The sequence below is a fragment of the Aristolochia californica genome, unplaced genomic scaffold, assembly GCF_029961685.1.
Source record: "Aristolochia californica isolate CCGP_79_NKW_82.1479 unplaced genomic scaffold, dmAriCali1.0.hap1 SCAF_11, whole genome shotgun sequence".
Taxonomy (NCBI): domain Eukaryota; kingdom Viridiplantae; phylum Streptophyta; class Magnoliopsida; order Piperales; family Aristolochiaceae; genus Aristolochia; species Aristolochia californica.
Window position 1 is genome coordinate 32,986,225 of NW_027181782.1, and position 27,954 is coordinate 33,014,178.

A 27,954-nucleotide genomic window follows, 5' to 3' on the forward strand; every position below is an offset into this window, starting at 1 on the left:
GATTTTAGTTAAAGGTTTTTTGGAAATATGTATCATAGGAAAAATATTTCTAGTTTTTCCTAAAATATAAATTTTCAACAAGGGACCCTAAGGAGGCCATAGTAAATTAATGATCAAATTCAAAAATTACAAAATAAGCTAGATAACATTTAGAGTAAAAAAGATTATTATTAGTGTGTTCTAATCCATTATTGAAATTCAATCCTGAACCTCCCCTATCATTTCTTTTTTTTAATGTATGCATAATTTTATATATAATTTATTTGACATATATTTTATATAGAGTATTAAATGTAGGTTAAGCTCCAACTCAACTAGAGCTCGAGCTCGAGCTCGAACTCAGTTAAAATTATTAGGCTCGAATTCAATTACAATTTTAAGTTCGAGTTAGGGTCGGTCAAGCTCGAGTTCAAAATATTTATATCAAACTCGGCATGAACAAGGTTCGGACTCAGTTGGATTTAATACTACCCTTATGCCCAATTTTAAGTAGAGGTTATTTCCAATTTTATATAAAATATATGTATAATTTTATATACAATTTATTTTACATGTATTTTTTGAAAAATTTTAAATGTATGTTGGAGCACAAACTCGAGACTTGTATTTTTTAAAAAAATTTAAATGAATGTTGAAACTAAAACTTGGCTCAAACTAGGTTAAAATTATTAGGTTTGAGATCGATAACAATTTTAAGTTTGAGCCTAGGTTAAGCTCGAGCTCGAACTCGAAATATTTAAATCAAACTCGGCTCATATAGGCAGGTTGGGGCTCGATTAGCCACCCCACGATGAGATGTTATGATTCAGCATTACGTCTGCAGGACAACTATCAATTATGTTACCATGATTGTCATAAATGATAAGTATATGTTAGAATATGATTCCAAATCAAAAATTTAAATATGATCCTTCGTTATTAATGCAACCAATAAGTCACGTATTTCTGAATATGATTTTAAAATTATAACCTAATGGATAAGAATGATCTTATAATTAGTTTAATGCAATAAAAATATAAAATTACTAAAATATATTTAATGGGACTTATTTCTCGAAGTTACCCCTCTTCTTTACTGTGAGTTTTCTCCCTCTGTGAAGATTTCTTAGAGATTAGGGATAAAAATTGAATTATTTTCAGGACCCCATTACTAACAGTTCTCCAAAGTGTATCCTCAATCAGATTGGGCTACATGGATCTAATAATTGCAATTATAAACTCGTTTCCTAGAAATAATTCTGCAACCCCTTTCATTTCACAGTTCAATTCATGAACTGCTCTAAATCATTGGACTTGGATTATTGGATATGCAGCTAACCAGAGGGCAACCTTCTCAGCATCCTTTTTAATCTTATGAATGCTACCTACCATCTTTAAATTATTCATGAGGTCAAAGGAAATATATCAAGGCCCCTTGACTTCTTGAATGAACAAAAATAAAAATTGAAGCAACGGTCATTTGCAATCAATTATAGCAATGATGAGAATGAAAGGGTTATTAATTTTCTCAGAGGCCGTTGGTAACTGGTTCTGATCTCAGTGCACATTAATTACCTCACAGAAGATGATCAATAAACCTGTATATTAACCAGTTTAGTAGAAAAATAAATAAATAAATAAATAAAGGCTGCTGGCTATTCAATGCTCTCACAACATGGACTTACACTTGAAGAGTTACAACAGATGCATTCTCTAACCATGTACAGTCAAGGGGGCGCGAAAGTTGCAATTTTCAAGTTTCAAATTGTTTTCTACATTTGCTTTTTCTTTATCTTTCTTCAATTTTTACATCATATTGGTTTAAACCTTCTAAAAAGCAATAAATGAAAGAATTGCACCAATGTCGTCAAATTACATGAATAATGGGGAGCAGCAGAATAGATATCACTCCCTGAAAAGCAAGTCAAGCAGATATATTAGAGACTAAAACCACTGCAAATTTATCAAGAGAACCTGAAAACACACGTACCAGTATCATCTCTACATGACTAGGAAGTGAAAGTAATGATCCTATCTTCAATCTTCTGCCGACAAAGAGGGCATTCTGAGCAGGCAAGGGAACAAGGTTTACACACTGCAAAGAAATCAACAAATACTTGCTAGTTAATAATACAGCACCAGCACGGATGATCACATACGAAAAGTCATTTGGTGCAAAACGTATCAGCTCAGTTGTTGATCGGACGGCTAATATAACCGTTGATCATGATCAGACGGCTGAGATAGTGTTTCGCATGTTTTGCACCAAATGGCTTTTTGTATTGGATCAACCCTCTACAGCACCAAAGCGTAAACTTGCTAGTTAACAATAAGGCATCAGTCAGTGAAGAAATGCCTAAGTAGCAAAAAAGGGCAATATCCACATATAATTGATAATAGACCACTCACAGCAGAAATGACGGCAAGGTATAAGAACTGCAGCTGCTGGTGCCTCAAAACAAACTTTACAAATATGAGAATTCGCATCTCCATTTCCCAGTGATTCTAGCTCTTTCTCCTTCATTTCTTGCACCCGTGCCTGGATAAAGTAGATGTTCAATGAAAATGAGAGGGCAATAAACTCTCTAATACAATAGTTTATAACACTTGCATTAACCATGATTATTATTATAGCTTATATGTTTTTTTTGTTTTTCATTTTAAGAGATCCTCCAGCCAACAACTATAGAAAATGCTCAGTAGAACGCCAGCTGTAATGTGCAATTAAAGATCAGAAAATATCAACATTTACCTTTAAACGAACAACAAGAGGTTCCAGCCCTGTACTTTGATTAAGCTCATCATGTATAGGTCTTTCTGAATCATCTGAAAGTTGCCTCTCTTTGAATGAAATATAGTTATCCTCCATATTACTCAACTTCAAATCATTTACAAGATCTACAGCATAGCTTGGCTTGTCATGGGCATTTGATGGAGCGACACCAGCCCCGTCCCCTCTCTTCAATTTGGCGACCAGAACCCACATACTTGCCAAATCATTTTCCAATGCTGCTTCTCTTCTTTTGGCCTCTTCAACATTTCTTCTGTATTCCTCTTCAGCAAGCTCTTTATCAGCTAAAGCAGCCTCCAACGCAACTTCTCTTAGCTTTCTTGCCTGCAGTTCCATCCTTAGATCATCCGGATCAAGATTCCAGTACTCACCACAATCATAGACTGACGCAGGGCCATCATTGCCCCTGCTAATAAGCCGACCTTTTCTCCCATGTTTAAACCCCTCGTTTTTGTTTTCAAAATATTTGCGCATCCCTCCATTCCCAGTTTGGGGATGAATGCCTCTTGAGTATGCCACTTCTTGGACAACCAATAGTTCTTTTGCTTGTCTTTCATTTTGTAGTGAGAGCTTGGTGACTTCCCCAGCAAGATTTTTTAACTCTACAGCAGCAGCTGAAGCTAACTCCTTAGCATAGGAGGCTTCTTCAGCTAATTTTTGGTTTTGAGCTCGTAGTCCACTGTTTTCCTCCATAAGATGAACATGTTCTAGTTTTAGCTTCTCATTCTGAACCTCCTGCATCAGAGCCAATATTATAAAAAATACAATCTTCAGTTGCATGATCTGAAACAGCAGAACATGATCCATATGGCCAAGGAAAAAAAGTCAAGACTAAACTGAATTTACATCTAAGCTAAGCATACCATTCCACGCTGACAAAGATAAAGAAAAAACAAAAAACAATTAAATTACAGAAAAACAAAGGTAGAACTCTCTAAGGAAATAAAAAGCTCAATCTATTAGCAATTCCAACCCGTCTATGATGGAGTTAAGACAGTTTTTCAGCAATTTCTGCATCAATATAATGAACAGATTTTACAGCAGAAATCCGCCTTGATAATGGAATTCAGAATAAAACATCATCCACATGCCTAACAGATGAAAGTCCATGCGAATCAACAGCAAAACAGAACAAATACCAAACACAGAAGAACACGTTGATTACCTGAGACTGTATCTTCCGTTTCAGCTCATCTATGTATTCGTCTGAAACAGACTGCTCAGAAGATAATGTTGACTTATCCATTATAACTGCAGCCATTTGCTGCTGGAGAAAGAGGACCTTTTCTTCTAGGTCTTTGTTCTCTACACACTAAAAAAAGGAAAAAAAATCAAACAAAATATTCAGACAATTAAAGAGATCTTTCATGCAGATGGAGTAATGCCAACAAGGAAGTATGCTGTTTAACTCCTATGATCTTAAATAAAATAATTTAGCAAACTCAAGCTCGTTGAGATACACAGATTACAGAAAATAAGTTTAACCTTATTTTGAAGCTGCTCTTGAAGGACACGGTTGTCAGCTGTCTTTATCTGTGCATTCATCAGCAGGTCAACTATTAGACCTCCACATGTTTAAGAAACCATCACAAAAATGAAACCTCCAAGGTTTAAGAATTGAAAGCAAAAAATTAGAATCGACTCTATACCTCCAGTTCAAAATTTTTCTCATTGCACTGTGTCATTAATCTCATGACTGTCTGTTTTGAAGATAAAAAAAAATTAATTTCCAAATGAGAGAATGAGAGAAGGATTAACCAAATGTCTGTTGTGTTTACAAAAAGGTAAACTTAGGAAGGAAAAGGAGAGAAAAAAAACAGCTACCTGCTGCATATCAACTAATGATGCATTGGACATTGATGCCTCACCAGTCTCCATAATCCTTTGCTCTAAAGCCCTCATTTGCCTACGTTTCTCTTGGATTTCAGATTCCAATTTCTGGATCTGTATTTAAAAAATGCAGGCCACAGACAATCAATCGAGAAACAATAGGAGCTCCAGATGCAACAATAGTTAAAAAGATGAAGGTCCTACTTGGGTCTGTGAGCCCTCTGGGTCATAAACAGACTGCTCCAGTAAGCGTTTCAACGTACTGGTGCTGAATGCAATCTCACCTGCAAGCATCTTGACCTGCTCAACTAGAAGATCCATCTGGTCTGACATTGCTATACCAGCCTGCCTTAGACAGAAAAGAGTAAGAGGTTCATACCACAGGTATTTAATGTCATAACAGCAGAGCACCAGTGAGAGAGAGAGAGAGAGAGAGAGAGAGAACAAGGCAAGCAGAGCCACTGCAGAAATTGAGCTACTCAAATGGGCAATGTTTCTTTAACTGACTTGTTCTATCTTCTCAAAAAGAATACAAAGCAACATGCGGTTCTGTTATAGAAAAAACTGAAAAACCTAAGAGAAAAGCCTTGAAAACCAACTGTTCTCTTTTTCTTGGAAAGCCTATTTCTTTTCTCGTTATAATTCTTAAAACATTCAGTGTTTGCATTTATACTGTTCAACCTAATCCTTTTCATTGGACATGATCCAACCATACTGGTGCATGACCAGCTACGTGGGAAAGCTCCCAGACCATGAGTAGAATGTTCAGTCAGGAGACAACACTAAATTGAAAAAGAAAAGAAAATCTAGAACTTCGGAATTGTAGACTAAACAGAATTAACTGAACCATACCACTGACATCCTAGTTGAACCAGTAGTCCCACTGATAAGCTCCCCAGCTTGAGTTAAATCAGTCACGGAACTACTGTCTTCACTCATCCTGCTTGAGGATCTTCGATGTTTAATATCAGAACCTAGATTTGATGAACCCAGCAAAACAGAAGATTGTGAGTCCTTGTTCTCGCCTTCTAGGAGCAATGGGGAGCCCTCCCTTAACAGGTCCAATTTCTAAATGAAACAAATGAAAGGTCAGTTAGACAACCAAAAAAAACGGAAACATTACCATTTAAATTTAACACAAACAAATCCCAGGTAAAGATAATAAACTTCACAGACAAACTAAGAAACTTTATATGAACTTTAAAGTTGGGTCCATGTCCATCCTAAAATGACTACAAGAAGTTAGAAGGCTTATACACAACTAATAAACATAAAAGCTTTTCAAGATTAAACCAATGTAGGACTATTCGATACACAACAGAGCTCACTCTTAACAACTAGCCTAAAGCAAGAAACAACTGTACCACTACAGACCACTTGATTCTTTTTACCCACCCACGAGGTTTCATCGGATAATGTGGACTATCAACCAAAATGGTTGATGAGCTTCCATCACAAAAAAGTTGCTGCCTTGTAAATTAAATGTTAATCGAAATATGTGAATAAACTAACTTCATCTTACTTTTCAAAAAACAAGAAAAGGAAAAAAGAAATTACTTCATCTTCTCCGAGAGAATATCGGCGATGATGCCCAGGTACATCACCCAAAACTCCTGGAATCGAGTTCTTCGTAGAAACAAGTATAAGCTTGGTTAATCTTTGAATTCTACTCATGAGGGCTGCTTTTGCTTCCTCCTCCTCCTCTAATCTTGACTGCATCTTCACTTGACCTTCCTCCAACTGTAAGATGAGGAACATCACATTTCTAGTTCAGATAATTAAAACACCACACAAACAATCTAAATAAACATGTCAAAGGGAGAAAATGAACATATAATAATGAATCAACCTTTTGCTTCAAGCTCAGGATCTCTTCATGATTGAGACCAGGAACCATACCCTTCTTCAACTGCTCAAGCTCCTGCTTCAGGCCGGATATTTCATTCTGATATTTCTTAATCAATGACTTCTCATCAATAATCTGTAACAAAAAAGAAACGTTTTTTTGGGTATAGGATCACAGCAATTCTAATTGTCATCAGAGAGTTGTTTATTAAATCTTTTTTTTTTTTTTTTTTTTGCAGAATGAGGAAAAGGAATCCATTGACAAAAACCCAAGGGAGAGAAGTACAAGCTGCGAGTACAATCACATGGTAGAATGGAACAAAGCAAAACAAGAAATAATAAAACACTTATCCATTGAAAAGCTTATCACATCTATCATAGCAATATTTTTGCTCAATTAGAGAAACATAAAATACCTTGTTTCGAGAGGCATAGATTTCAACCCGCTTTGCCCTGCTTGCAAACTTGAATGTATTGTGTGTTTCTTCCATGCTGCTGGAGGCAGGAGTAACTGTGCAAATAAGCTGCACACGATCCATTAGCTACATTATTATTGCATGTGGATCTTTTAAGCACTCTCATTAAATAGCAAACTGTTATAAGCAATTATTGCTTAATATGCACCACTTCAAACTTACAGAGACATGACCATGGCCACTCAAAGATGACTGGAGGAGTCGGGTTAGTTTCGAATCACGATATGGAACATGAGATGCCTTGCCCTCACTGAGTTTTCCAATTACCTGCAATAATCAAATAAGAGGCAGTTAGCTCCTTGAAAAAGATAAAATGCACAAGCAAAAGAATAATTAGTGAGGTAGATAACTGCACAAGGCCCGGAAGGCAGGGACATGCTATTTTGAAAGATTATGATGAAATATGTAGACTTAGAAATCACAAGATCTTGAAAAGATACTGACTAATCCCAACCGTTCCAAAAGTTTAATCTCTCCATCTGAAGGTTGACTACAAGTATAAACATTTTACCGTTCCAAGAGTTAACAAGCTCTTATTTATGTAAGAGCCTTCTTTTCTCCTCAGTCCAGTTGTTTCAGTTTTTGAGCTTTCAGATCCAGCTAGATCAATCAAATTCTACAACAAACAAAAATGACTAAGAGCCAGGAGTCCAACAATGACACAGTATGAATGGCAACATTAGAATAAATGACTCTCAGCAGACAAGTTGGGAGTATATCTTTTTTTCCTTTTTTAGAACAACAAGAAACAGAATTCATACAAGTTGGGAGAATATCACTCCATCATATTCATCATCAAGTGCACTGCTTTCAATCATCTGTCAGAAATTCAGAAAGATGAGAACAGGAGAATAATACAAAAAAAAAAAAAAAATTGAAAAGAAAACTAAGAAAGAGAGACAACACAAACTGCTTAGAAAATATGAAGGAGTCATTATTTAACAATTAGAATTTCAAACAAGAAATTTTCTAGGCAAGAAAAAGATCAACAGATTATCCAAGAAGTCACTAGATGGACACCAGCAAGAACAAGTTCAATCAGCAACAATTTTCAATATAACACTAATATACGAAAGATCACCTTAAGGACAAGTGCAAATCACAGCACTTGAAAGAGTTTCCAACTTCAGGACAAGTAGATAAAGAAGTTCATGCCTTCACTACTTAAGAAGGTTTCCTACTTTAAAACAGTTTTGAACTCATAAATCTACTTGCTTTTCAACATGCTTACATCTAGTTTCTGTGACATCTTTTATAAACCATAAAAACTTTATTCAATGAGACCTTACTAGCAGCAAAGTAATAAATTCCAGGTGTAACTACTTGATAAGAATGCAACATTTATATTAATGTCTGCTAGTCCAAGTGGTGTTAAACAGTTAACTTCAGTCACCGGCATGGCACACACCACCTCATTAACAAGTACTCTTATGCCACCTTATCATCAAGCCTCCTAAGAGGCAGCAACAACCTACTGAAGTTCCCTTTTTTCCCCGTTTACTGGACATTAGATTATCAACCATGGACAATTTCTCCCCTATTTTCTCTATTCTTTCGCAACTTAAGCGTTATTTAACATTAGAGAAGTTTGGGCAATTTAAACCTCTGTAATCTAGCTACAGACAAGAAATGAAATCATTCAAACTTCAAAAATGAAATTCTCTTGATCAAGTACATTACGTCTTTCTCATTGTCCTCAATAAAAAGGGTTTAGTTACATCAAAATAAATAACAGCTCAGAGCAGTCAAAGTTGTCATGCGGACATGGGAGAAAACTAGTATTGAACTCACCACTAAAGTAGAAAGAATTCCACAAAAGAAACCAAGTACTTCAGGAGAATAAATGTCCTGATTGTTCTGACATCAAACAGTCAAGCAGCTACCGCTGATTACTTCAAATCCTTGTGTGGAAAACAAGAAATTGGAAAAAAGAAGAAAAGGACAAAAGGAAAGGAGAAGAATGGCAGAAAAAAGAGGGTGTGAGTCTCTCTCGTTAGAGACTGTGCACAACCCCTCTATCTCTTTATTTACAGATAGTACTCTCTCTGAAGCCCACAGACCATTGAAAAAAGACTAAAATGCCCTTAAAATACATTTAACACCTTGAAATGAGTTAAAAAGGAAAAAAAGAACTAAGAACAATTAAAGAAAGTACATTTAAAAAAAAACAATTAAAGAAAGTAATAGAAGCACAAAAACAATAGGGACTGCAAGCAAAAGAATAAGACCATTGAAAACTTAACATAAGCAACATTATCAAACTATACAGGAACTGTGATTCTTTTGAAATTTCAGATGTAACTTCTCTTCTATCACATACCAAAGTAAATATGGTGTGGCTCCGGCTACTCAGCAAATTAAAGTTATTTGAACCAACATGGCGATGCTCTGCACAATCAAAGAAGACTTAATTAATTTGAAACTATAACCAGCTAAGAAATGGACACAGGGCATTTGAGTGGAAATAAAAAGAGGTACGAAGAGTATGGCAAAGGAACAAAAAAACAAAGACAAAAGAGAGCACAGGATCAGAAACTACAAATGCATACAGTAATTTAAAGAATCTTAAAGAAGGGTAAAAGAGTAAATAAATTATAGAGGGATAGGTGTTGTAATTAAGGGTATTTGAACAAAGACACTGGTCAGCAATTCAGAGAATTTCAGTCCTATGAACAACTTTGAGAACCCAGGCTGCTCCATTTTTACCACAGTAATAGCCAATCAAAATTCAACAAAACATATAATAAAAATAATAACTTTAGAGGGAAAAGGAAGATTGAAAGACACAACAGGAACTCCTCTTTGCTTTTGATTTGCATCAATTGTGACCAAGTCCTGATCCATTTTTAGCTAAGAAAAGAATGTTCCACAGATCCCTCATTGTAAGGGAACCTCCTACCTAGTTTGTAATGTTTTGTTTCTGCCTTTAGGCTCTAGAATGAAATATCACCTTTCTCAAAAAAATATATAAAAAAGATATAAAAAAAAATCACTTACTAATACCGCAGCCAGCTATCATTTCTGAAGTTATAAAAATACCCTTAGTTAAAAGATTATTAACCATAGTTTCAGTTAACTAATAAAACTAACCTCACTTAAAAGTGATCTATCTAAACATAAATTAAATTATAATAATGCCTTTTCTCTCAAAATTCTCCAACTGTTGTCATGTTTGTGGAAAGCATGAGCAGAAAAATATGCTGAAGAGAGAATAGTTCTTTCCAATCCTTAAATTTTTTAAATAACTTGTTTGAATTTATGAATTGGACAACCTCAACAACTAATTCACAGTACAAAAAAGAATTTGTTGTTCAACCAGTATCAACAACCACTTCCTGTTCACAACACCCATAACTCACTTAAAATTTTCCCATATGCCTCCCACATCTGCACCGCAGTAGCATACTATGTCACCATTTACCAAACTATTGTTATCTCCATGTTAATTTTAATCATATAACCAACATGAGACTGGCAAGAAGCACCAATTGTCACTAGTTTTATTTTTCAGCCACCAAAAAGAATATGATAATTGTAAGTACCAGAGTGGATTCTTATAGATTCATATATTGCGCAAGTAAATAAGTTATCAGACCAATATGTAGGGCTCAAAATTTTCCATGCTGGTCTGTGAAACAACTAAATGATGTCGATGATAAGATACTGTTAAATAATAGTCTTACATGGATTAGTGAATATAAAAATCTTAGGTTTATTAGTTAGGAAAGAGGCTTCCTAACTTGACTAGTTGGACCCAACTTCACATAGTATTAGAGTTGGTGTTCATAAGCAGGCCTCCACCCAAACTATCTACATTTAAGAACTACAAAAGAAGGCCTAGAAGTAAGGATAAGTGTTAAAGAATAGTCTCACATGGATTTGTAAGTATGAAGATCTTGGGTTAATTAGTTGGAAAAGAGGCCTCCTCAGTACCATATTGTTAAATGCTTACAATTAGACCTGTCAAAGAACTTTGATGAGACAAGCAACAAGAATAAGAATCTACCTTCCCCTGCAGCAATAAAAGATAATGCATGCCCAGGTGATAAAACAACTTCTTCCTTTATGCCTTCAACATAGGTGCCCTGTAAATGTCATAATGATTTATTCAATTCCCAGTCAAGCTAAGATAAGCACATAAACAAAAAATGGTAGGAAATGACATTTACACATTTCTTTAAAAGGCATGTATGAAATGCAGAATGTTACACATAAACAAGGCTCAATTTTCATGCGCAATCAAACAAACCAGTAGTGATTGTAATTGCAAATTCGAAAAATAAGATATAAAATAACATTGAATAGCAATAAAATAATATGCACGCAACCTACATTAGCATAAAATGAAGACAAAAGCTAAAGTGAGCAGATAATAATCTCTTTACTATTGGAAGTAGATGGCCCCAACTTACATGTGCATCTTCTCTAACACGCAAATTTTGCCCTGTTGGATCAAGCAAATCATTTATTACCTGCAAGTGGTTTAGAGAATTCAAATACTAAGTAATTAGCAACTAAAGTACAAAATTCAAAATTAACATTAAAATCTAGCAATAACATTAATTGATGACAAAAAGTAAGTAAATAGGAGAATAAATTTTACTTAACAAAAGCCTAAAAAGCACAAGTTCCACTGTGCGGAAAATACTGACCTCATTATAGATTTCAAGATATGAAACGCGAAGCAAAAACTCCCTCCCTGGAGTCTGCAGAAAAGCCAAAAAACTATTATAATATGTTCATAGCAAACTCTTATGGCATTTATCTTTCAAAAAGAAAAATACTTTTAAAATATGAAAAATAGGAAGAAATAGAGGAAAAAATAAGAGAAATTGGAAGGAGACTATGTTGAAAGAACAGCAACCAATGCGTCTGAGATAGACCCTAATTCTCCTTATAACCTCACTTAAGTTAAAAGATTACAAAATAACTTATATGCCCATCTATACTTAAACTCATATAACTCCCTAATTACACATTAGAATGATACAAAAATTTAACCAAATAGTTTTAATATGAAGACAAGGTGACAGCTATCTTAAGGGACATAAAACCATTAGAATTTGCTAAAATGCCCTTTTACATATATTTCAACACTCCCCCTCAAGATGGAGCATGTATACCAAAAAGCCTTGGTTTATCATAAAAATTCTCAACTTTTATTTCCCAAAACATTTATAAAAATATCACCTAGCTGATCCACTGACTTGATATATGGAGTGACTACAATTCCATCCATCACAGTATCACGAACAAAATAGCAGTTAACTTTTATATGTTAGTTTGTTCATGAAACACTGGGTTACAAACAATGAATATTAAAGTCTAGTTATCACAAAACATCTTCATAGCTTTTGTAGTCGGAAAAGTCAAGTCTTGTATACTGACTTCACCAACAAAAGTTCACTAACTATGTGAGTCACTGCTCGTTAATCTGCTTTTGTAGTACAACGAGATACAACATTTTGTTTCTTACTTTTCTAACTATATTTCCACCAGCAAAAACATTGTATCCTAATGTAGATTTTTTATCCAACTTACACCCTGCATAATCAGCATAAAAAATATCCACTAATCTGCAAGTGATTATGCAATGCATACTCCCTTTCCTGGTGCACCCTTGAAATATTGTGATATACAGTGTGCAGCCTCCAAATATATCTTCCTTGGATGTACCATAAACTATTTGACCATGTGCACTGCAAATGATATATCACATCGAGTTATTGTAGCATAAATAAGCTTATCTACTAACCTTTTATACATAGTTTTGTGTTGGGAATTTCACCAAAATAACCATTTAAAATAACTTATTTTCAAAAACAACGACGTCATCAAATTATTTTGAAAAATACCTAACTTTGACCGGTCCACTGCACATGTGTACAGTCAAAGGCAACACGTAAGCTTTCACTACTTACATGTCGCCACATCATCAGTGCAGTGAAGTAAGATGAACATGTCGCTTGCCACGTCATTTTTTTGCTACGTCTTCTGCCATGTCAATTGCCACATCATTAAATGATAAAAATATTTATTCACTAACATTTTTTATTGCCACACTTTTTATTAATTTATATTTTAAAAAATAAAAAATAAAATAAGTATACTAATTAGATTTAAAATATTTAGAAAATAAAATATTTAGAAATTTAAAATATTTATAAATTTAAAAAATATACAAAAAAATTATTTTAGAGTTTAAAAATACAATTTATTTGTATAATTTTTATCACATTATTTACAAAATAATAAATTATTAAAAATATATATTATTTAATTAAAAATCTTACAACACCTTTTATTATCAATTAAAAATATTTATTAACTGAAAAAATATGAAAATTTTACTTGAGTTTAAAAAATAAATGTACCGATACACTTTTTATTACCTTATATTTAAAATAATAAGTTATAAAAAATCTTACTCTTACCATTTTAACACCTTTTTATTATCGATTTAAAAATTATTTTAATAAAAAAATGTGAAAATTTTAGTTTTGAGTTTAAAAATCAAATTTATCAATACATTTTTTTCAAATTTATTATTACCTGATATTTAAAATAATTAAAAATAAAGTAATATATAATTAATTAAAAAATCTTACTCTTACTAATTTAACATATTTTATTATAGATTTAAAATATTTTTTAATTTTTTAATTGAGAGGGGGGCGTCGAGGGCGAGGTCGAGGCAGAGCGGTGGGGAGCGGCGGCAGCATGCACTGCAAGGGAGAGGAGAAGGGGGGAGAGGAGAGGAGAGGAGGCCGAGGCTGAGCGACGGCAGCAAGAGGAGAGAGGCCGAGGCCGAGCGGCGGTGAGAGGGCGAGAGGAGAGGGGGCAAGAGGAGAGGAGAGGAGGTCGAGGCCAAGCGACGACAGCGAGAGGAGAGAGGGCAAGGCCAGAGGAGGCTGAGGCCGAGTGGTGGCGAGAGGGTGAGAGGAGAGGGGGCGAGAGGAGAGAGGGCAAGGCCAGAGGAGGCCGAGGCCGATTGGTGGCGAGAGGGTGAGAGGAGGTGAGAGGAGAGGAGAGGAGGCCGAGGCCAAGCGGTGACGAGAGGGCGAGAGGAGAGGGGACGAGAGGAGAGGAGAGTAGAAAGATGAGAGGGGAAATAAAAAGCGTATTTTATTTTTAAAAAAAATATTTTTTTATTTAATGACATGGCAGCTTATGTGGCAGATGACGTGGTGAAATAATGACATGGCAGACGACGTGTTCATCTAACTTCACTGAACTGATGATATGGTGACATGTAAGCAGTCAAAGCTTACGTGTCGCCTTTGACTGTACATATGTGTAGTGGACCGGTCAAAGTTGGGTATTTTTCAAAATAATTTGATGACGTCTTTGTTTTTCAAAATAAGTTGTTTTAAATGGTTATTTTGGTGAAATTCTCTTTTGTGTTTTGTCTTTAAGCTCAACAATATCATCTTCATGGAAAGTGACTTACTTCCGTAGGTATCTCAACATGCCTAACTCCCAATTGTCCATATTCATGAAGTATATTTGTAACATATTTCCTCTATGTCAAAATAGTGTCTGTTTTACTCCTTGAGACATCAATCCCAAGAAAATACTTAAGGAAACCTAAATCGTTAGTTTAAAAGTGTTTCAAAAGATATCTTTTAACTTTTTCAATTTCGTTCACATCACTCCCTGACAATACTATGTCATCAAAGTATCCAAGCAACACTACCACTCCAAAAGGGTTCTTCCACACAAACAACAACTCATCACAGTAACTCCTTGCAAACCCCAACAACATAACTACTTAGCTGAATTTTTCGAACCAAACTCTAAGACTTTGCTTGAGGCTTCAGATAACTTTACATAGTTTACGGACTTTTCCTCCCTCTCCTTGAGCAATGTACCTAAGAGGCTACTCCATATACAAGAAGGCACTTTCAATATCAAACCAAAAGAATGGTCAACCCTTGCTGATAGCTACAAAAATTAATATTCTAACTAATGATAATCTGGCAACGGGTGAAAAAGTCTTAAAGTCGTCTACTCCATAGGTTTGTGTGTACCCTTTTGCAACAAGTTGGGTTTTATAGATCTGTAATAGAACCATCAGCATTATATAACAACACCCAGCTATAACAGCATTTGGTGATGGCCCACATAAGTCCATGTTCCTCTATCAATAAAGCTCCCATCTTTACATCCACGGTCTATTTCCAACGAGGAAAAAGACAAGGTTTCCTATAGGTAAGAAGGAATAGAACACCAAGACAAGGATAATGCAAAAAATTTTAAAGAACTAGACAATGAATCAAAATAAACAAATTCGGCAATAGGATATTTAGTTCCATATTGAGTACATGTTCAAATACTTTCACTAAGGGAAACAAGTAGATTTAAACCATTTAACTCAGAAACAACAGACATGGACGGCCAAGTGCGGGTGTAGGAGAGGGTCCCTGTGTGATGGCCGTGGAAGGCATTCTTCGTTTATAGACCTGTAGTGGCTTGGTGTTGGCGAATCAAGAACTAGCATAATGTTAGGAACATCCTCCACAGGTTGAGGGACACAACCATCAATTTTGTGTGAAGAAAATACTGGATTCAGCAAATTATGGAAAATATGGGACATTTTCAAAAAAAGTAACATTTGCAAACACAAGGGTTTTCTTGGTTTTGGACAGCAACACTTTCTCTTTTTGAGGTCAGGATTTGTGAAGTTAGGCTTAAGGCCCATCCTAAAATGACTAGCCAAGTTAGGAAACCTCTTTTTCAACCAATAAACTCAAGATATTTGTACTTCTTAATCCGTGGGACTATTCTTCAATACTCCCCCTCCTGTATAGGCCCTCTTTTGGGGTTCCTACATGTGGATAGTTTGGATGGACGTCCACATATGAGCATTTGTTCTAATACCATGTGAAGTTGGGTCTAAGGCTCATCCCAAAATGACTAACCAAGCTAAGAATCCTCTTTCCAACCTAATACACTCAAATATGTACTCCTTAATCAATGTGGAACTATTCTTTAACAGGAATAACCCAAGAAAACATATTTGAGAAAATTTATCAAAAGATTAACCAAAAACATGGACATAACACATGGATCTAAACACACAAGGGCAAAGAGGAAATAATTCACTAGTAGGCTTTAGAATTTGTAAAGAAATCTTACCACCAAGTACAGGTGATGATGAGATTCTATTGATAAAAAAAAAAAAAAAATGGGAACAACATCCACTAGTAGGATTTAGGAACCTTCATCTAAAAGAGCATAGTGTGCAACATCAAGTGATGATTTTTTCATACTACAACTCCATTCTATAGTGGAGTATAAACACAAGAAGATTGATGCCAAATATCATTGGCACTACATAATGTATCAATTTTTGTACTTACGAATTCAAGATCATTATCAGTACACAAAGTATGGAGTAAAGAACCAAACTGATTATTTATTTCACTATCGAACTTCAAGAATACATAAAATAAACTTTTGATTTCACCCACGCAAGAGACACCTATGTAGTCTAACTGAAGTCATCAACAAACAAAACAAAAAAGTGGTACCTAAAGACAATGGGGTCTTAAAAATAAATAATAAATTAGTAACCAAGGATCCCATAAATCTGAATGAACAATCTCAAATAAACGATTTCTACGACTTGAACAAGGGGGAAAAGGACACTCTATGATGTTTCCTGAGTTGACAAGAGTCATACTGAAATGACAAAGTAAAAGGTAGCTCTGGAAATAACTAGAGTAACTTGAATGGAGATGGATGTCCAAGTCATTGGAAAGGTGAAACAATTGCATTGAAAACTGAAGGAGATAGAGATGGCTAGACTACACCTTCCAAGCACTAGAGGTCTTCTTTTTCACGCCCACAACCAATCGTCCTACTTTTCTGTAGGTCTTAAAAAACACAATGACTAAGATAGTTTAGTAAGTTGACTAACAAACAACAACTTCACAAGAAACTTAGCTACAAAAACAACAAAATTTAAGGACACAGATGGAGTGAGCTGAACTATCCCAACCCCACTCACAGGTGAGATGGAAACATTGACGAGAATCACTTGTTTGAATAAAGAAGATTGGATGAGACATCCAAATAATGTGGTCGTACCTGACATGTGCGTAAATGCACCAAATTCAATAACCCATGGGGACACTAAAGACACATATAATGCAAACATACCTAATTGTGCCATCGTAGTTGTGGGGATGGAAGCATTCTAAGCCATGGATGAAGATGATGCAACCAATTATGCCATGCATCGAGTCAATTGTTGAGGTTCATACCCACAACAATTTCTACTACACCACTAGCAAAGGATTCCCTACTCTCAAGAAAGGTTGAGTTACCCAAGTTGGCTAGCCAAACTTGGGCCAGTATTTGTCTAAAAAATGGTCAGTACATACACAGTGGATGCATTTTTTTCACCACTTCCGTCACTACAACCTCAATCATGCCCAAATGTATCCTTGCTTCGTCCTCGACCACCCTAGCCACGTCCACAAGGTATCTTTGACCAACCTTGGATTAGCTAGATATTGAGAGCAGCAACTTCTACCCCCTTGTTATCCTTACTTCCCAGTGGAACTATAACAACTTTTGCATGCATTACACGACTAAAGGTCTTTCAGAATGTAAGAAATATATCATCTGCAACTATTTGGACTCAATCTGCATTATATTCTGACCCTAAACCATTGAGGAATTTGACCTCATGAAATTATCCCTGTTGTGCTCAAAGCTCAGATTCCTTAGTGGTGAAGGGATGATATGTCTCAATTTCCTATAGTACTCTATGCCTCATTAAAATAATCAATAATTAAGTGATCTCCCCTTTTTAATCCAAAAAATCTCAAATACAACTCATAGATTCTAGATAAGTTGTTCTCTTGATTATACAAGGATTCTAGTGACTTCCAAATTTCTTTAGAGGTTTCACAATTCATCACTTGCTTTCTTAATTTTGACTTTATATTAGGAGTTAAGTCATTACTAAACTATCTTCTCCCTCCTAGACATCAATCTTCGGATCAGGAGAATCATCTCTTATGTAATTTGTCTTCCATTTAACCTTTAGATAAATTCTAACATATTTGGACCAACCCAAATAACTTTGTCCATTTAATTTCTCAGTAGAAATCACAATGGTCTCCGTACAATCTAAATTCCCAGATTCTTTGGTAGGGTAATCACTTCTCCTAAATCAGCCATCATTCACTAACCACAAACAACAAAATTTTCACAAATAGATGCTGGAATATACTGCCTAACCAACCAGCATACGTAATACCACTAAAGGAGCACTATATAAACCTGTGCAAATGAAGTGGAGATCACATAGTGCACCAAATTAGGGCATCAACACACAATTGATACAACTGCGTGTCCATTCTACAGTTTGTGTGAAAAAACTTCAGAAAAGTCAATTGGGGCTAACGTCAGCTTTGAGAATGATGATGCAAGCAATATGCAAATCTAGCAGACCTGCACAGGCACACAATTGGGATAGGGAAACCCAAACAACCCCCTAGGAAAACAAAAACTTTATTAAGTTGTTCAATTGATAGCACAAGCCATCAACCCAGGGGTTATGGCACAAGTAAAGGAAAAAAGATCTAATATTTACTTTCAATCAGCAGTAATCTTGTGAAATCCCTCTTTCTAGTGAGTTTACAAGCTTGAGAAGAAGAAGAATTTCGGTAAAATCCCACAGCAATCAGATCGATTGCTCTGATACCATATGAAATATGAAAATAGGAAGAAATAGAGGAAGAAAGAAGAGGAAAAAGAGAAGAGAAGAAGTTGGAAGGAGGCTGCGTTGTAAGAGCAACAGCCAATAAGTATGAGATCAACCCTAATTCTCCTTATAACCTCACTTCAGTTAAAAGATTACAAAATGACTCATATACCCCTCTACACTTAAACTCCTCCAACTCCCTAATTACACACCAGAATGATTATTTAACCAAATGGTTCTAACATGGAGACAACCTAACAATTACCCTAAGAGGGACATATGACCATGAGAAATGACTGAAATACCCTTTTACATATATTTCAACAATACTATAGCATCAATTAGACAAAATATGTTATCAAAAGCCAAAATTATACAAACCTTGTCACAGGTAATAATAGAGAACAAAAACTTCTGAAGTTATAAGCAATAACAAAGAGAAGCAGGAATTAAGAACAATCAAATGCACTTACATCTTGGATTATACTGAAGACATCCTTGATAGCTAAAGGTATGACACCAGGAGATTTTTGATCACCCTACAAAACTTAACCATCAAAGAAAGAAAAAAAGAAAACGGATGCAGTTTAAAAAAAAAAAAAAAGGACATGAATATTAATGCGAGCTTTAACAGTTGGAAGCACACAATGTACAAGAGGTAGACGTCCAAAACATTTGCATGTGGAACACAATCTTCTAAAAACAACAACCATAATGGAAGCTTTGCAGATGAGAGCAACCAACAAACCCAAATCACACTTTTAAAAAAAAAAAAAACAAACCCAAATCACAGAAGATTAAACAAAAACATATGGTACTGATTCAAACTGGTTGAGCCACTTTGTAGTCTCTTTTCTTACTAATCCATTAATTAGAAATTTCCGAATAATGAAGCTAGAGTTGTGATCTTATTTCCTGATGTACTTTCAGATTTTTTTATGCACCTCCCTTACCCTCCCTCCTGTGCCACCATAAAAAAGACAAAAATTCTACACTCTTCTTTTACACATTTAGTGAAATCTCTAAGAAAAGAAAACCGGGTTAAGAATCACTATGGTCTTGCTCACATTAATGGTGTATGGACTTGCATTTGCATTCCAAAGCAACTGGTGACATTGTGTCCATGACACTACAGTTCATGCTGAAAAGATAGGCCAAAATCCATAAACAGAGAAATACTGTAAGAAGAGATGGAAGAAGTTGATGATGATGGCAAAGAAGAAAATACTATTCTAAATGTAGTCAGTTTGGGAATAAAAAGAGGAAGAGATATGAGCATATGAAAGCTCTGCAGAATGGGGGGAAAGAGACTAATTTTTTTTTTTTTGATGAAGATGTAATTTTATTAAAAAAGGAAGAGACTAAGACTGAAAGATATGGGATAAGTTTCCACACCCTCTTTTCAAAGGAAAAGATAAAACTTGTTTTTATTGTATATAAAGATAATCATCCAAATGTTAAAGAATGTCTAAGCAGATGTCAATATAAAAAGCAAGAAATTTCTAGAATGAAATATCACACCATAATGCTTCTCCATTAGAATGCTTCTACATTTACTAATTAAATGCTTCATTGTCTTACACTTGTTTAATAATTCTTCCCACATAACTTTTTGCACCTTTTATGAGTATAGTCAATAAAAAACAAAATACAGAAGAACCCCTCTATTATCCAATCATATTTATGCCAATCCAGTGCAACAGAAAGTAGACATAATAATAAAGGATAGTTTGGAGGACTCCCTGCTTTGCTAATAACCATTCTACTTACATGCATGGTGTGTGTCTTCCCACTGCTGGTAACCCCATATGCAAAAACAGTACCTGCAGTTTAGCATGTAAACGTTAGAAAACTTTTTCAACCAAAGCAGGTGCTTTATTGATGAAATTTGCCTAAAACAAGTAGCAACTCAAAGAAACCAAATAACTTTAATACTCGATTGCGCCATAAAGCTGAAATGAGTATGTTCAGCAGTAAATGCCACCATATTAAGGATTCTCTGTTTTCAAGAAAAGCCCTTGGAAACATAATGTACATTCTAACAACAATCCCACCAGGCACCATACAGCCTAGAGTTTAAGTTATTACTCCCCTAGACCCTTGCTTCCAGTTAAGACTGGATTCCTTCTACTTCTTACATAGTTAAAACCTTAAAGAGTGCTATGACTAATCCGTCTACAGTTCTTCAGATTCCTTATCTTCACCAGTGCAGTCTGTATGCATGGTCCTCAGTTCAGACATTTTATTATTGCTCGAAGAAATTGAAACATAAAGTAACACAATAACAGGAGTGGATAATACACACTAAATAACCATACCATTGACACCCTCCATTGCCGCTTTTACAACAGGTCGAGCAGCAACATCGTAAACAGCCTTTGATGCTGTGGATGGCCCAAACACTCGATCTGCATCAAGAAAGCTAATGAGTTATTGTCTTCGTATGCAGAATATTTTCTTTTTGAGAGATTCTTTTTTTTTTTTGAAATGGTGCAAAGCTTTTATTAAGAAAGCTAGGATGGATCATAGAATACAACTTAAGATACAAGAACATGGTCTTTTTTTAGAGATCAAGAGACGCCCCGGTACAAAGGACAGCTATGGAGACTCTGGATTTAGCAAGTTTGTCTGTAACCGAGTTGGCAGATTTGGGAACTTTTCTCCAAACAATGCACCACTTAAGGAATATATCAGAAATCTCATCATAAATTTTCCAGATAGCCCAGGGAGCAGAAATTTTTTTGCTTCCCCATCCAATCACCAGAGCTGAGTCACCTCCAAGACTAGAAGGCCACTGGGTCAATGCTTGAATAGCTTTAAGCCTTCCAAGAGAGTTAGGGATTCTGCTTCATATGGTGTGCAGCAACCTGCTGATTCAGATTAGGTCAATAAAATTTGCCCCTGGCTGTTTGTGGGACCCTAAATTGAATGACTCCACCTACTCTGGCTGGACTTTCTGTTTGAGGATTCGTCAAAGTTTAGTTTAGACCAGAGAGGTGGAGGGGGTTACCAGTCTACTATCACTGGAGGTTTAGGGGCCCTAAATTGAATGACTTTGCCACAAAATTTTCAAATGACAGAGCTTGAGAAGTGGGGTAAGCCACGTAGGCTGGTTGCCCATAGTAATACACTGTGAATTTCCTTTTGTATCACTCCACCAACTGTGGATTACCTTTCTTTGAGAAAATTTTGAATACATTTTCGAACTTCGCATACAAATAAAATGCCATGCAGCATCTTGAAGACCAAATCTAATTGATTAAATGTCTGGTTAAGGTCTGACCAACTTCAACAAAATGGATAGTGGCACACTCTCTTGGAAGGACAACAGAAACGAAAAAGAGCTAAAAAGGGATTAAAATATTTCAGGAAAGCCAAGATACAACAGTATAAGTGATACTAACTCCATGCTCATTATTATAAAAATAAAATGCTTATTAGAAAAGCTTGTCCTTCAATCTGCATTTTTCACCTCTGCTGGAGTATTTTTTGAAGATTATTTTTGACAATCAGAGCAAATCTCAATACAAAAAATTACTTGTATGGGGAGGATTACAAGGAGGAATCAGAGAAGTACACATTCCACAACACTCCATGCATAAAATAACGCAGTCCAATGAGAGAATTTGCTCGAAAAACATAAAGAGTGAATATTTTATGGAATACAGACCAAGGAAATATTCAAATTCTCAGAGTTTATGACGCTTTCTGATTGGTGATTGATCAACCATAAAGTCGAAATAAGAAAGTACCCCATTCACAGAAAGGAAAATGACTGTATAACTCGAAATTTGAAACATTAGCCAAGCAAGCTGTTGTTATAAAGAGAGGTTGGAAATCTAGTATAAGCATGGTCTCAGCAAGGCACTAGAAATGAAGAATACAGCTTGCAAGAATATCAAAATCGAATTCCAAGGCATTCTCATAAGCTAATTTCCTCATTTGAGATGTAAATAGAAAAGAAGTACCAAATGCATATGCTGTAGCAGGATTATACTCGCAGCGGGCCACTTTATCACCATCGGGATACCAGGCAATCTCATCTCCCCGCTGAAATTCCCGCTCACTGAATCCACAGTTACATAAACAATCACCCCCTAAGATCCACAAGCTCCGTAACAAAATACAAAAGCCTAGAAATTCAAATAACCAGTCTGGCATTCCGATCGGTTCTACTGAAATGGCAGCAGATCCGCCAAAGTGAAGTCAGATCTAGGCACTTACCTCATTGGCCGAAATCGGATCGTGACGGAGATACTATCCCCGGCCCTGGACCCCTCCACGGGCTCCAACACCAACGGCTCCGCAAAACCAACCGGAGCTCGATGTATAGGCGCCCTCCCGTACGGACCGATGTCATTCCGCCCGCGACTCGGCGTGATAGATCTCGGAATGAACCCATTGCCAGAGGAATGGAACTGAGAAGAAGAGGAAGAAGAAGTTGACCGCGGAATGAGCCTCCCGTTCATCGAGGAAGATGAAGTGGAGGAGTATGAGCTTGACGGCTTCCTGTAACCAAACGGCGAGCTACTTCTTCCTCTAGAAGAAGACGCCATTGATGGTCCGATGATCGATCGACTTGGAATGGTCTCCAATCGATTAGTCGTATCTTGGGAGTAAAAGAAAAGAGAACAGAAATCAGTCAGTAGTCACATGGAGAAAAAGACACCATTTTTTTTCTTTCTTCCTTTTCCAATCTTGTTATTTTAAACTGGTCTGCGTTTGGCGCTTAAAAGGTTTAGTCAGAGGACGACAAGAGCACGGCCGCCATTTCAAGAGAGAGACAATGATCTCCATGGGAGCAGGAGAGGAAAACGCCCCTCTTTTCTCGTCATTGGAGAGAGAAAGGTAGCGGAAGCTCGTGGTAAAGACCGTGGAAGACGAATTTTAAGGCAGCAGCCAGGGAGAGCGATAGATGGTAAAATGATAATATTGCTCCGTTCCCGTGACTTTCCTTTTTGTAAGAAGCTCACAAGACGCTCGATCTGTTGGCAGCATCTCTGCAGGTGTCCTTAGCTGTTTCCAATTTTAAATAGTTTTTGTAAAACTCAAATAAGACGTGCCCCAGGCCCAAACTTAACAAGCTTAGACCAATTCAATACCAAAATCCCATATCCAAACATGTTAGTTCTAAGTATTGATTTTCACAATTTAAAACATGTTTGGCGGTGAGAGTTATGCCTCTGTTCCAAGTCTGAGAGGCTTCTGACGGTAGTAAGATCGCAAGGGAAGAAGTGGGAAGAGGAGATAATCTCCCTGTCCGCGGCAGCCTTCGGCAGGTGGGATGAGGTGGCGATGATGGCTTACGTGGGCAGCAGTTGCTTCAAGTTTAAACTTGCCCGCGCTCCCAAACCAAAACTTTAAGCGGGCTAATTAATCGGATCCTCAAGAGAGAGCAAATCTAGCTCGGTTGCCACGTCACTGACGCTCCACCTTCGGGCCCACATTTGGCTCTATCCTCGGAAGCAGAGATCTAGGGGGCTCCGAGCGGCGGAGCCTGAACCGCCTGAGCCCTGACAGCGTCGAGCATATTTACTGCGGTTTCAATGGCGGCAGACCCTTATCCCTTTTTTCAGCAACTGCCACCAAATGTTATTGCGTTTAACTGACCATTAACGAGCTTTACGGGGTCCCCCCAGACGCGCTTTCTTATCGGCTACATGTTAGGGGCTGCTGTACCTGATTAGCTGCGAAATTCAATGCTAAGAAAGTTTATCCAGTCCGGAGTAGTTGCGCAATGGAAGGGTTAGGAGGAAGACAGCAGAACTACTGTTGGGAATTTAATCCAACGGTTTACTGCGTGTGGCCGGTGGCGAGGAAGAAAACCGGAGGTGCCAAGTTGGTCGTCTGCTTTGGTCTTTAGAATTATTGCCGCGTTATTAATTCTATTTCCATAAAAAAATTTATATCTATAAATAAGGGGAACAAGTTTATTACCCTACTACCTCCTTTGTTCTCCAAATTCCTCCTTTGTTCTCCAAATTCATCACTCTTCCCCAGCTCTCCAAATTCGTCACTCTTCCTCAGCTCTCCAAATTCGTCACTCTTCCTCTTTTCCTCTTAACCTTCTCTCAATAACTCTTCCTTTTCACCCCTTAATCCTCTTCAATTGTGATTATACATCATAAAATCTTAAGTTTAAACTAAAAAAAAAACAGAGGAAAAACACAAACATAATTCATGGAGGGGAAGGAGAGGGAGGACGGGTTCCCCTACCCTCCCCACACCTATACAAGGCAGGGAGGACAGGGTACAACAATAATTCAGGTAGCATGAACAAACACTAGAAGACAACCATTGACACCAAAACAAAACAAGTGAAAGTGAGGCCAAGATGAGGAACCACACCTTGTTCAGAAGCATATCAATCTATTTCTTATAGTAAAATTAAGGGATTGAAAGGTTATTTTCTAAAAATTAATATTTTTTTGAAACAGTACTACATTAGAAGCAGGAATGGCTACAACAGGAACAAAATGAGATTGTTTCCCTGCAATTCCTGACAGCACCAGAAGCGTTCTACTTTACACCCAGAAAGTCGCACTGCATAGAGACCTTCAACAACTAACAAGCTGGAATCCTGCCATAGAACAGCGCTTTTTTTATTTATTCCCTGGTCCCATTCACTACTTTTGCATTAAAAAAGAATTAAAAAACAAGGCAACTAGACATCCAGGAGTATTTCTTTCTTACAATCTTATCATAATGGTAACAGATCTCAAACCAATTGATTCACAGCAGGTCTTCTACAAAGCAAAAAATCCATATAAATAAATAGATTCTCGTGTCCCTCACATAGTCTTCACTGCTCACAATACTCTTTGTGAGTTCATATTTCACAATATTACCTTTGATTGCTTTGAATCCTCTCATGGATACACCAAAAATAAGGGACTTGACAATAAATTGATGACTAGAATGAAATGAAGGCAAAAAGCTGGAAGTTAAATGTTGTCTATAAAGACTCTCAGAGATTTAGAATCTAATAGTAATAAGATTGTGTTCCAGTTTATTACCAACACATCTTTGAGTTCCACTCCTTCGTTTTAAGCAAATGCTCCAAATTCCACTTAAAACAGTTCCATCTCCACCTAATCTCTCCTGCAGCAGCCACTGTAAAAGCTCTGTACAGACCTGTCTAGCCAGAAATATTCCACCAATTCACACAGAAAGACAAGAAGACAAAAAGGAAAAGGGAAATAGAAGAAAAACAGGACACAGAAATAAGCATAGTCAGGGTAACAGAGAAATTAGATTATAATTGATTGAGGAAGACAAATCCTCTGACAACACACGAAATGGCACACGCAGATTAAATTGACATTCCCTTTCGTTTTGCTCTTACTGCAACTTTCATCTTACATTTGGCTTCACCACAAGCTACCCAACAACAAAATTCATTCACAGGAGCGCCTTTGCCTACCACAACAATCAGCAAAGATTCACAGTAATCCAATAAACAATTCTTTCTGCTATTCCCAGTCTGTTCAAGCATTCTATTATTCCAATACAAAAATGTTCCCAGAATAGTTAGTATTGTTATCAGGGAGGATGACAAGTACTTCTACTCCGCAATAACTCCAGTACAAAAATGACTTTTCTGGTGAAGTCCACTACAAAAACAAAAGATCTTTCTGAACGGTGTAGAAATCGTCCTGTCAACGGAAAGATCAAATATACCTCTAATCTAGTTAAAATAGGAAAGAAACATCACTTCCCGCAATTTGGAAGATCAAATATACTTCCAACCCGAATAATTTTTTTTCCGGGAGCACAATAAAGGAAAAATTTACGCATCTGTTTGCAGGCAAAGATCGGACTTGTTCTTCAGGATAACACCATCTGTCCCGGCGACGATTAAGGTCGTTGTCATGTCAAGAAACATCCCGTGCTCAACCACTCCAACGATACGTTTAATAGCATCACCTGTCGAGTTCAGGTCATCGATTCCATTCTCAAAATATAAATTGACGATGTAGTTCAGATTATCCGTCAAAAAGGGCTTGCCGTCGCTGCAAGTCCGCAATTGCGCCACACATCCAGAAGATTTGAACAAATATTGAAGCTTCTCCATGGTCACGTTCCAACCGAAAGGCACCACCTCAACGGGCATGGCGTGACCACCTTCCCCCAACTTCATCACGAGTTTCGATTCGTCAACAATCGCGATAAACCTCCCGCAACGAGATTCCACCATCTTTTCACGGTAAAGAGATCCCCCGCGGCCTTTGATGAGGTTAAAGCATGGATCGACCTCATCCGCGCCGTCAATCGCGATATCAACGGTTGGGTGGGTAACGAGATCGGAAAGAGGAAGACCCAACGACAGAGCCTGCTCTTCCGTTTTTTTGGATGTCGGGATACCCACAACGTTCTGAAGCTTACCCAGATGCAACAACTCCGCGATACGAGCGATGGCATGGCACGCCGTCGACCCCGTCCCTAATCCGACCACCATCCCGGATTCAACAAATTCTACCGCTTTATACGCCGCGATACACTTCAATTCCTCCTGGGTGAGAATCGGCCGTGGAACGGAATGCGGCGCGGTCACCACACCAGAAGACGACGTAGCAATCGTAGTTTTCTCCATACCAGGATTCTCCGCATACATAGACGCCTTATCCGGGAAGATGAACTGAGTACACCGAATCGCCATCACTCCCCGCTTTTGAAATCGTCTCACAGGGAAACTTTATGGCTAGAGATTATAGCCAAAAATCCCGCTATGCAAGTCCCCAGAGCAAAAAATCTGGCATTTAATGGCGAGTAACACGAAAGGACCTCAACATAGAGACGGCGACAGACCATGCGAAGCCAAAAGAGTGGGGGCAATTTTGACCGCTCGAGGAGGAAAGAGATAGGGTTTGGGGGGAAGAAATGAGCTGTGGAGCTAGGGATTTTGTATCTTTCTCCGGAAGAAAAAAGGTTTCTGAGCATCTGGACAGAGATATGAAAACAGGGCTCCGCCATGGGTCGTCCAAATCCGAAGCCTGGTTAAGGCGGACTAATTTCCTGGTTTCCCGCTTTAATTTCTGTCTCAATGAACCTCATGTTTTAATTAAGAGCGTTTTTTCCAGCCAATGAGTCTTAAATGTTTTAATTAGGAGCCACGGAGAAAAACTAATGAGACGAAAATACCCCTAGGTTCGGTGACAATGACGTCTGTGGCCATGGGAGAGTGTGAGAAACCCTAACTCAAGGTATCTAAATGAAATTATGAAACGTGTTAGTGGGGTTAGTGCCCGGTGGAAAATTGGGGGATCAAATAATATTTTTTTATTAGTGGGGGGTTTTTTGGTGGGTTTATGAAT

At 37.0% G+C, this 27,954-nt stretch overlaps 2 protein-coding genes across 2 annotated transcripts; both read right to left on the reverse strand.

Moving 5' to 3' along the window:
• Positions 1-1,674: 1,674 nt before the first annotated feature.
• On the reverse strand, positions 1,675-23,496 carry LOC137944862 (kinesin-like protein KIN-7D, mitochondrial). The gene is made up of 25 exons (XM_068790639.1): positions 22,865-23,496; positions 22,609-22,706; positions 20,959-21,048; positions 20,411-20,463; positions 19,114-19,179; positions 11,574-11,627; positions 11,334-11,393; positions 10,928-11,006; positions 9,242-9,309; positions 7,683-7,739; positions 7,433-7,537; positions 7,084-7,188; positions 6,862-6,969; positions 6,450-6,581; positions 6,158-6,340; positions 5,453-5,668; positions 4,805-4,945; positions 4,595-4,714; positions 4,420-4,470; positions 4,256-4,303; positions 3,936-4,082; positions 2,732-3,505; positions 2,389-2,518; positions 1,970-2,074; positions 1,675-1,891 (listed from the first exon to the last, which is right to left on the reverse strand). The coding sequence occupies exons 1-24, from the start codon at positions 23,194-23,196 to the stop codon at positions 1,989-1,991; spliced, it is 3,303 nt and encodes a 1,100-aa protein (XP_068646740.1). The 5' UTR covers positions 23,197-23,496; the 3' UTR covers positions 1,675-1,891; positions 1,970-1,988.
• A 2,369-nt stretch (positions 23,497-25,865) lies between these two features.
• On the reverse strand, positions 25,866-27,599 carry LOC137944212 (probable ribose-5-phosphate isomerase 2). Its single transcript, XM_068789795.1, has one exon. It carries the CDS (start codon positions 27,297-27,299, stop codon positions 26,430-26,432), a length of 870 nt encoding a protein of 289 aa, XP_068645896.1. The 5' UTR covers positions 27,300-27,599; the 3' UTR covers positions 25,866-26,429.
• Positions 27,600-27,954: the final 355 nt, after the last annotated feature.

What these genes read in the sequence shown, in the direction of transcription:
- LOC137944862 (XM_068790639.1), bottom strand. Translation starts at nt 23,196, where the DNA reads ATGGCGTCTTCTTCTAGAGGAAGAAGTAGCTCGCCGTTTGGTTACAGG. An exon ending in GTGTTAGAGAAGATGCACAT is followed by an intron (nt 11,007 to 11,333) that starts GTAAGTTGGGGC and finishes TGACATTTACAG; the next exon opens with GGCACCTATGTTGAAGGCAT. An exon ending in GTGGCCATGGTCATGTCTCT is followed by an intron (nt 6,970 to 7,083) that starts GTAAGTTTGAAG and finishes GATCGTGTGCAG; the next exon opens with CTTATTTGCACAGTTACTCC.
- LOC137944212 (XM_068789795.1), bottom strand. Translation starts at nt 27,299, where the DNA reads ATGGCGATTCGGTGTACTCAGTTCATCTTCCCGGATAAGGCGTCTATG.